This window comes from Olea europaea, unplaced genomic scaffold (genome assembly GCF_002742605.1).
Source record: "Olea europaea var. sylvestris unplaced genomic scaffold, O_europaea_v1 scaffold23, whole genome shotgun sequence".
In the NCBI taxonomy this organism is placed as follows: domain Eukaryota; kingdom Viridiplantae; phylum Streptophyta; class Magnoliopsida; order Lamiales; family Oleaceae; genus Olea; species Olea europaea.
The window spans coordinates 820,923-832,747 of NW_019241087.1; the positions used below are offsets into that span (position 1 = coordinate 820,923).

At 30.5% G+C, this 11,825-nt stretch overlaps 1 protein-coding gene across 1 annotated transcript; it reads left to right on the forward strand.

Annotated features, from left to right (window-relative positions):
* The first annotated feature begins 2,382 nt into the window (after positions 1-2,382).
* On the forward strand, positions 2,383-6,432 carry LOC111381402 (ATP-dependent DNA helicase PIF1-like). Its single transcript, XM_023005177.1, has 6 exons — positions 2,383-3,097; positions 3,197-3,585; positions 4,801-4,842; positions 5,024-5,099; positions 5,271-5,365; positions 6,358-6,432. Exons 1-6 carry the CDS (start codon positions 2,383-2,385, stop codon positions 6,430-6,432), a joined length of 1,392 nt encoding a protein of 463 aa, XP_022860945.1.
* The last annotated feature ends 5,393 nt before the right edge of the window (positions 6,433-11,825 follow it).

The following is an 11,825-nucleotide window of genomic DNA, read 5'->3' on the forward strand; positions in this document are numbered from 1 at the left end:
AAATTTAATTGAACCTACTATGATTATTTTAATTGAAATCTTGAAAGTAAATCCATATAGTAAATTTTTTAGGTCTTTAAGTGATATGACAAACCTGCACAATCATCGTATACAAATAAGACGTGACCTAGGAATTGATCAGAGAGTTTTTAATACTCCTTCAGCATCTCAAGTAGCTGCTGTATCGGTTGAGGATGATGAAAATACAAATACTCGTGTTCGTGATATTATTATATATGGCCATTCTGGTGATTCCCATAGAGTTCATTATTATTATGGTTGTTATGATCCTTTGCACTATCCTTTAATTTTCCCATTAGGAGAATCTGGTTGGCATGAAGGCATACAAAGATGCAAAAACATAAATGTTCAGCCTCGTAATTTGATAGATTGTGTTGCGGTTCCTAACACAATAAATTCTGAAACTAAAATTATCGAAAAAGAGGCTGCAGGTTTGTTCATATAATTTTTTTGTACAGTTTTTAATTTTTACAATTCACCATTTTTACTGAATATGAATTCTTTTTTTTTTTCTCATGTAGTGCTTAATGGAAATTCTTTTTTTTTTTCTCATGTAGTGCTTAATGGAACAAAGAAACGATCTCAAGTTTCTTGTCGCGATACTATTCATACAAGTTACAAATTACGCATTCTGATAAGTTTGTATTACTTCATACGGGTAGACTTTTTTAATAGTACGTTGTAGATATGTACGTTAAAATTGAAACTGTGTTAGATTATTTTCGAAAGAATTAGAAACAAATTCGTGCGGAACTCTATCAAGGTATTGTGGATAGTGTTGAAAATGGGGAAACAAGAGGGTACAAGATTGGGAAGAAATTTGTTTTACCACAATCTTTTACATGTGATCCTAAAGATATGCTAAGAAGATATTTAGACGTGATGACTATTGTTCAACATTTTAGAAAACCAGATATATTTTTAACTATAACATGCAATCCAAATTGACCTGAAATTAAGCAAGAACTAAAATATAATGATGAAGTTCAAAATTGACCAGATTTAATTGCACGTATATTTAGAGCAAAATTAGAGGAGTTAAAAAATGATTTATGTAAAGAAAATATCTTAGGCCCTATTGTTGCTGATATATATATGGTTAAATTCCAAAAACGAGGGCTCCCTCATGCGCATTTGTTATTGATTTTTAATTGTACCCATAAAATTGTATGTGCTGAGCAAGTTGACAAAATAGTATCTTGTGCAATTCCTAATGAAAATAAGTATTTTCATCTTCATTCTATTATTGTAAAACATAATATGCATGGTCCATGTGGAAACCGTAATCCAAAGAATGTATGTATGCTAAAAACTACTGGTTGTAAAAATAAATATCCTAGAGATTAATGTAACACTACTATATTTGGTGATAACTCATATCCATTGTATAGATGTCATAATAATGGTATTTTTATTAAAGTTAGAGGCCACATGTTAGATAATCGATGGGTTGTTCCATATAATCCTTATTTAAGTGCAAAATTTGACTGTCACATTAACGCTGAAGTATGTTCATCTATTAAAGCTGTAAAATATTTGTATAAATATGTATATAAAGGATATGATTGCATTAATTTTTTTGTTGGCAAAAATGAAAATATGGAAGTTGATGAAATTTCTGCTTATCAATCTGCTAGATGGATATCTCTACCTGAAGCTATGTGGATAATTTTTTTCTTTCAACTTATCAGAAATTTATCCAACTGTTTATTCTTTCCAACTTCACATTGAAGATCATCAGCAAGTAAGATACACCGATGAAGTTGACTTATGGAGTATTGTTAATAATGAAAATACAAAAAAAACTATGTTAACTGAATTTTTTTGAATAAATAAAATAAACGAATTTGCTCAAACATTGTTGTATAAAGATTTTCTAGCACATTTTGCCTAGAATGCATATAAGAAAATTTGGACTCCTAGAAAGCAACAACTTGTTATAGGATGAATTGTCATTGCGAATCCAAGTGAAGGAGAGAGATATTTTCGTCGAATTCTTCTTAATCACATAAAAGGGCCAACATCATTCAATGATTTAAAAACTTTGAATGGGGTAACTTGTGCTACCTATCAAGAACTAGCACTTGCACCTGGTTTTTTAAAGGGAGACAATCATTGTGAAGAATGTTTATCTAAAGCTATTGTATATGAAATGCCTGATTCTTTAAGACGTCTTTTTGCTACAATGCTTACGCTTTGTAATCCTGATTATCCAAAGTTACTGTGGGATAAATTTAAATCTTACATGATTATGATTATGTACATCAAAATATATGTTTGGAAATTGCTGAAGTGCAAGCGTTGGAAGATATTAATTCAATTTTAGAACCGATAGCTAAAGTTATTAATGACTATGGAATAATGCCATTTCCTGTAGATATAGATGAAGCTGAGAGATTGAATCGAATGGTTGCAGAAGAAACGATGAATTTTGATGTTGAAGGAGGCCTTGCTTGTGTGACAATGTTAAATAAAGAACAACAAATTGCATACAATACAATAATAGAAAAAGTAAAAACTGAATCAAGTGGTGTTTTTTCATTGATGGTCCGGGGGGACAGGGAAGAATTTTTTATACAAAGCACTTTTAGCTGGCGTAAAATCTCAAAATTTAATATAGCGTCATCTGGAGTATCTGCATCTCTTTTACCCGGAGGTCGAACAGCTCATTTGAGATTTAAAATTCCTCTAGAAATAGTTGGTAAAGTTAGCTGTTCTATTAGTAAACAATCGGCTTTGGGAACTTTATTAAAAATGTGTAAACTAATAATTTGGGATGAAGCACCCATGGTAAATCATCGTGCTATTGAAGCTGTAGAGAACATGCTTAGAGATGTTACTGATTGTGACTTGCCTTTTGGTGGGAAAGTCATAATTCTTGGAGGAGATTTTCGACAGGTTCTACCAGTAGTACCAAGAGGGAAAAAAGAAGACATAATGAAAGCTAACTTAGTTTTCTCAGATATATGGCCTTTATATTTACAACTACCTTTAGTTAAAAATATGAGAGCAAAATTAAATCCTATCTTTTGCGATTACTTACTTAGAATTGGAGATAGGACAGAAAAAGAACATAGTTGTCATTGTATTCAACTTTTAAACAATATAATTTTACCATTTGAAGATGAAATTACATCTTTAAAAAATTTGATACATCATGTTTTTCCAAATATAGAAGCATATACTGATCATTTACATGACATGATGAACATAGTTATTCTTACTCCTAAAAATGAATGTGTTGATTATATTAACAAAATTTTGCTCGATCAAATTCCTGGTGAAATTTTTACATACTATAGTTTTGATGAAGCAATTGACAAATCAGAACAAAGCTTGCAGGAATATTTTTTGAATAGTTTGACACCAAATGGTATTCCACCACATGAATTGAAACTTAAGGTAAATTGTCGAGTAATATTATTGCGGAATATCAATCATTCTGAAGGTTTATGCAATGGGACACGCCTTACTTGTAGAAAATTTAATAGAAATGTAATTTTGGCTGAAATCACAATTGGTGAATATCGTAGAAAATATGTGTTTTTACCAAGGATTCCTTTTGTACCTCTTTAAAATGATCGAAACTCAATTCAATTTAAAAGAACTCAATTCCCAATTACACCTTGCTTTGTAATGACAATAAATAAAGGACAAGGTTAAACTTTAGATTTTATTGGTTTATACCTTCCAGAACCAGTTTTTTTTCATGGACAACTATATGTAGCGTTATCGAGAGCACAAACAAGTAAATCTTTGAAAGTTTTACTCAAACTGTCAAATGCAGTCAATTTACATAATGCATGCACTAAGAATGTAGTGTATAAAGAATTTTTGTCATTTATACATTCATAAAACTACAATCTTTTCATAGGAATGTCTTTATTTTTGTTCTCAAATTCAATATGTTTTATTATTATTCATTAGTTTCATTGTTTTTATATAAGTTGTAAAGATTAAATATCTAGATTTACATCTTCTGTTAATTGGTTTGAAATCTGCCTTAAATTCAAGAGGGTTAACTAAATATTTAGCGTCATTTATATAAATAACTTTCATTTGATATGCTTTACTTTTATATTGCTTTTTCTCTTTATTGGTTTTTACTACAATTTCAACTACTTTATGCTCTCTTTTTTTCTTATTGTTTATTTAAAGATGGAAACTTTTAGCTGTAGTAACAAGTGATTGCTAACATACATTTTCATCTTTATACCAGCAAACATGTTATCCATCAAATATAGTTTCTATTTGTATGGTAAAGGATGAAGATAAATTAATTTTAATGAACTTCTTAACAAGATTAATCACATTCTTTTCTTTTTATTCCTGATAATGGTGGAAGTTACAAATATAGAAGTCCCTTCTCATTTATTTTTAATTGTCAAGCATATTTTTGGATCATTTCTTAGGATGAATAGCAAACTAAAGTTAGTCATATTTTTGTTCGTGTCTTCGTATTTTCTATACTAATAAATGTCAAACATATATTACTATTTGTATTTATTGGAGAGTACACTTTTGTGAAGAATTTTTTTTTCTAAATAGGTAGAATGAACAATTTCTCAATACATAATTTCGGTAGTTTTGTATTATTAAAACATTCTTACATGATAATGTAATGCTATATGAGGTATAATTTTTTATATAATTCTCAAGTTATATGATAATGATGAAAGAAAATGCTTTATTTGTAAATTGATTTAAAACGCTTAAAATTTAAATTGATATTTGCTAATTGAGTATTTATTGTTTTACTGGTTTTTCCTTATTGATTAGGTGACATCACTGATTGCGGGTAATAGAGCTTATGAAAAAGACGTACTGTTATGCAGCCTACTATGATGATTTAACTTCCTTAAAATTAATTCTTTCTGCTACTCATTAGACTTCGATTGCATAGTCTAGGTTACTATTTCTTCCCAATGTTGTCTTATATTAACATATACACTAACGTTTGTCTATTTCAAACAATAAGCTAATTATCGTTCTCAAATGAAAGGTCGAGGCATTTTTCAAATTTGTGAGTATAAGAGATGAAAATGTTGCAACTCCTAAAAGAATTCCATCCACAAAAGGTACGTTTCTTACTTTTCAAACGTCTCTTTGATCTCTTTCTATTCAAGAATATTTGAAAATCTTCTCATGTTCTTCTATTTCATGAATTTTTAGATTTTTTTTATCGTTTGATTTTATCGTTCCATCGATTTTTTTTGTTAAAAAGTATTAACGTTTGTGACTTTTTTAAGTTTTGTTTTGTAGAGTTTTGAGAATAATTCATTCTGAGAAGAAAAGTATAAATTTTGTGTGTGGATTTAGAGGATTATGCTTTATTATATTTCGAGTAGTCCAGTATACACAAAACGAAATGTATGAATGATGAATTTTTCAAAGTTCAGCCTATTATTGCAAATCCCTCTACTTATGGTTAGAAATTGTAATGTTGATGTATATAAATAATAAAGTTTCAATATGTTTATTTTTTTAATAAAATTTAGTTTGTAGTAGAATCATTTTACCAGAATTTGTAACTTAGAACTCAAGAAAGAGAATTCAATTATAAGCTTTCTTATTTGTGTTACATTATTATTCATAATACATGACTTGTATTTCAATGTTTCAACCATTTTATGCTTTTTTTTTTCTTATTGTTTATTTAAAGATAAAAACTTTTATCTACAATAACAAGTGATTTCATTTTCATCTTTATACCAGAAAATATGTCATCCATCAAATATAGGTTATATCTGTATGGTAAAGGATGAAGAAAGATTAATTTTAATGAACTTCTTAACAAGCTTAATCACATTCATTTCTTTTTATTCCTGGCAATAGTGGAAGTTAAAAACATAGAAGTCCCCTCTTATTTATTTTTAATTGTTAAGCATATTTTTGGATCATTTCTTAGGATGAATAGCAAAATACAATTGGTCATAAACTTAATCATGCTCATTAAAAGAAATTAGGAAATTAGTCATTTAATAGTTTGTTTATTTTTTTTTTTGTGTTTTCGTATTTCTTATACTAATAAATGTTAAAAATATATTATTATTTGTATTTATTGGTGAGTAGACACTTCTGTTAAGAATATTTTTTTCTAAATAGGTAAAGTGAACAATTTACTCAATACATAGTGTCGGTAGTTTTGTATTATAAAGCATACTTATATGGTGATGCAATGTTGTATGGGTTATTAATTTTTACATAATTCTTAAGTTATATAATAGTGATGAAAGCTTATGCTTTATTTGTAAATTAATTTAGAATGCCCAAAATTTAAATTGATATTCGCTAATTGAGTATTTATTATTTTACTACTTTTTCCTCATTGATTAGGTGACATCACTTGCTGCGGAATGTAATAGAGTTTATGAAGAAAACATACTGTTGTGCAGCCTACTAATTGCTTAAAATTAATTATTTCTGCTACTCATTAGATTTTGATTGCATAATCTTGGTAACTATTTCTTACTAATGTCGTCTTATATTAACATATACACTAATGTTTGTCTATTCGAAACAATAAGCTAATTATTGTTCTCAAATGGAAGGTCGAGGCATTTTTCAAATTTGTTAGTATAAGAGATGAAAGTGTTGCAACTCCTAAAAGAATTCCATCCACAAAAGGTACGTTTTTTTACTTTTCATACGCCTCTTTGATCTCTTTTTATTTAAGAATATTTGAAAATTTTCTCATGTTCTTCTATTTCATGAATTTTTGGATTTTTTATCGTTTGATTTTATCGCTCCATCGGTTTTTTTTGTTGAAAAGTACTATGGTTGCGACTTTTTTCAGTTTTATTTTCTAGAGTTTTAAGAAATTAATTCATTCTAAGAAAAACAATATAAATTTTGTGTGTGCATTTAGAGGATTATGCTTTATTATATTTTAAGTAGTCCAGTATGCAAAAAACCAAATGTGAGAATGATGAATTTTTCAAAGTTCAGTCTATTATTGCAAATCCCTTTACTTATGGTTAGAAATTGTAATGTTGATGTATTTAAATAATAAAATTTCAATAAGTTTATTTTTTAATAAAATATAGTCTATAGTATAATTATTTTACCAGAATTTGTAACTTAGAACTCAAGAAAGAAAATTCAATAATAAGCTTTCTTATTTACATTACATTATTATTCACAATACATGACTTGTATTTCAAAGTTTTATATTTGTTAACATATGTTTTCCATATTCAAAATATCACATGCTCGTGTTTCTAAAACTTTTGATATAATATTGCGTATTTTCATAATGCTTTGGATGTCATTTTGTATTATCATTTCTATAAATGTCCAACTTTTCTCTGTTATCTTATCCTTCCAAGTAATTAAATCGATATTTAATTTTTAAGACGAGAATTTTTTTCTTTTCTTGAAATGTCTTTTTGCATTTATTTTAGAGAAATGGATGATGATGCATATGTATAAACATTAATCAAACAAAAAATTAAATGTTTTCGAGAGTTTATGTTTTACAAAAAGGTTTATTATTTATAAAGTAGAACTATACGTATTCTTTTATCCACATATTTATTTCATTTATAATAGAACTTTCTATTTACTTCAAAGAAAGATAAAATAACCTACTCAAGTAAATAGCCACACATATGAATTTCCTCATCTATTTGCATTTGTACTTTAAAGTGTAGGATATTGGTTGTGTTTAAAGTTATTAGCGAATAGTTTTCTTTTGCATTTAAACGTCAATTATATTTCATAAACAAAATATGTTCCCTAATATTTCTTGCTTGTTACAAATTTGATACATTTTGTGGATTATGGTTGAAACATAAAAGAATATATTCATAAATTGCAAAAAAGAAACTAAAGCTTGATGCTGCTGTATACTTCGTTACACACTATGAGTCAATATCTCATTTACCAACAGGCAATATATGTAGTTCCTATATTGTGCCAGAGCAAAATGTTAAGTGTACCATTTACAGTTGTACAATTAATATTAATGGTTGCAATAATTTTTTATTATTGGGAAACTAAATTACGCAGGTTTTCCATATCCAATCTTTTTTAGAACTAATCTTTTCCGTTAATTATCAAAGTTAGATATAACACAAATTCGCAATATACTTAGCGTGCCATCCTTTTTTTTAAAGAAATTCTAGCATGAATGCCTCATTATTCAACTATGTTAGTAATTCATTATTGCAAATCTTTGCAGGTCATCAATTAGCAATTGTTAAGGAAATAGGAAAACGACTCGGGATGGGCATAAATATATACCCTTCTTGATTTTGCCTCAATAATGATAACCATCATCTTTGCCTTACGTTTTATTTAGTGCTACATTAAATAATCTATTCATGTTTTAGAAATAGAATTTTTTTTTTTACAAATTTTGATGTCTTTGTTAGCGAAATATTTCTTTTGATTTAAATTACCGCAAGTGTACGGTTCGTTAACAAGTAATAAAGTGGATCAATTGATTCCGAATATCGTCCCACAGAGATTGGTTAATTCAATTTTACTTATTTTAGCCTTAACCGAAACTAATTGAGTTGAAATGAATTTTGGAATCAAAAACCCTAATTTTGGAAGAAATCCCCAAATTGAAAAACCCTAATTTCAAATCAAACCCTAAATTGGGGAAAATCCCCAAATTGAAAAACCTTAATTTCAAATCAAACCCTAATTACTTAAATTCACTTAACTAATGACTCAATTACGAAATGTTATGAAAAATCGATGAAATGTATTGTCAATTTATGAAAAATCTATGTAAAACAAATGCACTAGGATCACGAATCCCCAAATAATGACCAATTAAACCCTAATTTCACAATTTTGATAATTCAAAAAGAATTTGATAAATCAATGCTCCTAAATCTATTCAATACTCTCTCTCGAGATGTATTGAACCTATTCTCATAAATCATCAGCCTATATCTCTATGACGGATGCAATTTTACAATAACGCATATAATCTTTTTGTGAGTAGTTAAAGATTTACATAGGGCATAGGGGTATATTTATATCCCCTATCGGACCCTATGATGAATTATATATGTCGAGTCTAATCTAATTTTCTCAAATTCAGAATTAAACCACCAAGTTCACACAAATCAAGTGCACATTAATTGTGGAAATAAGTAAATCAATATAATCCATTCAAATATCCATCAAACTAATAATTCAAAATCATGAAATAGAAAGTTTAATGAAAATTACATGGTTCATCGATCACCTAGTTGCAAAAATCTATCCTATCATGATAAAAATAACGAAAACTAACAAAATATGAATAAAATACATCACCGGGTTGTCAAAGGTTGAAGAAATCTCGTAAATCTCGCATCAATTGCTTGTTCTTGCCTTCAATCCCACTCCAGGATGAATGCTTTTGCCTCCCAAGTCGTTCGTGCGGCTTCTGGACGTCTTGTTGCTATTTAAACCCGTCCAAATTAGGTTATCAAAGGAGTTGTAATCATATAAGGAAAGTGCAAAATTTGGGAAAATTTATACCTATGCGACCGCATAGGCATAACCTATGCGACCGCATAGGTTTAAGGAAAACGCCCTTTTTAATCCTTGGAGGTTCACTCGCGGTCGCATAGGTTTTATACTATGTGACCACATAGTATAGCTACTTTCTTGTTTGAGTCATTTTGGTCCTCAATTTTCATTCCTTCACTCCTTGACCTCCTCTCTTGTTCCTAGTTGCTCCAATGGTCCCTTATAACTTCCAATTAGTGCTTGGCTTGATCAATTGTTTGATGTGTTCATCGGATCAACTTTCAAATAATTGCAATTTGGTCCCTGAATTTTCTCTTCGCTTCAATTTGGTCCTTTTTCGGCTCTTTTCTCCTGAATTCCACTATTTCCATAGAATTTCCTACATTGCATGAATTTGACAAAGTTAAGTAGCAATTAAATCATTTTACTTGTATTTAAGTCATGTTTGTGATGTAAATAAGTGTGCAAAAACACACTTATCAAACCCCCCAAACTTGAACTATTGTTTGTCCTCAAATAAGATAGTGATATAATTCTGAACAAACATGGCTTAACACCTTGCCTTGGCTAAGGATTGGACTAAGTAATTGATTTTATGAAAATTTATCAGTGCAAGATGAATCAACCTTCACCTGTTAAGTGCATACTTGACGTGTGTGTGTGTGGATTCATGCTAACATATCAAGTTCATGATGAGTTTGAGTCCTGACCCCAAGTGGTCAAATGTCTCCTTACTCGCTCGAGAGATACACAACCCCCCAAACTTATTCTTTTCACTCAATTATCCCGGGGTTGTGTTTAAAAATTATGAGTTTACCTAGCTCTAGTTCTCACCCTCTCGTAGTTTGGATTAATTTCACTATCACAAGTTCACACATCAACAAGTGAAGGCTCTCCTAGTTTTGATTGCTTTGACACTCAAGACTAAACTAGGTTACTTGCCTCGCCTCAAAGGTATAGTTTCTTCCACTAATTGTCCAAGGGCTTTTCTTCTTGTTATTGTCTCTTTTTGATTTTCTCACTTTTCTCTCTCTCTCTCTCTCTCTCTCTCTTTGCTTTCTATATAACCCATGTAACGAACTTTAGGCCGGTGACTCCCAAACCAGTTGGTTTTAGGGCACCAGGTTTTAGACCCTTGCAGGCTTATTCACTTGAGTTATAAAGGCTCGATCAGATGACTTTTTATTAACTTCTTTACTTCTTCCTTTCTATATGACCCATGTATCGAGCTTTAGGCCGGTGATTCCTAGATCAATTGACCTTAGGGCACCAAATTTTGAAATATCCTTACAGGCTTACTTGCTCGAGTCATAAAGGCTGAAAAAGAAGTGTCTTATTCTCACAAATTAAGTTCAAGCCCTTATTTTTCTAGACATTTGGTATCCAAAACTAACCCTCAATTTAAGATTTTCACCTACTCTTCATCCCACTAGTCTAGGCAATCCACACAATAATTCATGCACAGAGCCTCACTCATTTCAATGTTCTCCTATAATAGCTCAACTATCACCAAACTGTCTTAAGGTATTTTACAGGTTTATTCAATAGAGGGTTATAACTATCTCTCTACTTATTGCTCAAAACCCCCAATCACTTACCTAACATATCAAGCATGAATGACGTGCATAAAGAATGTCAAGTATTGCATCAACAAGTATAGGTTAGCCTAATTAGCACCGACCCCAAAGTTTTGAAATGTACCAATCTAATAGTAACATCATAGCCGGCAAGGCGATTAAGCTCACACAAGCATACATAAGCATAATCAATATTCACTCACAAGCATGTCTCATGCAGCAATTAGTCAAAATAAATCTAGATTGTGGAAATGCAATTAGTTACATGCCGAATGTCTTAATCAAATTATGCCACCATCCCCCAAACTTATACAAGATATTGACCACAATGTGAAAAAATAAGTTTAGAAGGCAGAATTTAAGGAAAATGAATACAAATGAGGCAAACGATACTCCCCTGATCAAAACGGGGGCTGCGATGGGAAGCTAGATCCTGCAGTATCATTAGCCGGAGGTGGAGGTAGACGCGCCAAGATCTCTCTCATCAGTGCTGACTGCTGTGTCATTTCGTCGTGGATTCCCTCAACACGTGTCTCCAACCGGCCCAAACGATCCCAAGTTTCATTTACCCTCATCTGGATGCCATCCACCCTGCCCACATACACACTAAGTCGACCGTTCATAGTGTCCATCTCCCTCCTAGCTGCCTGGGCATCCTGGCAAGCAGCACGTGACATATCAGTGGAAATGAGGATGTCACAGTGGGCTATATGCATCTCAGTCGTCAAAGTTCCCATAGCCTGCTGGAGACTC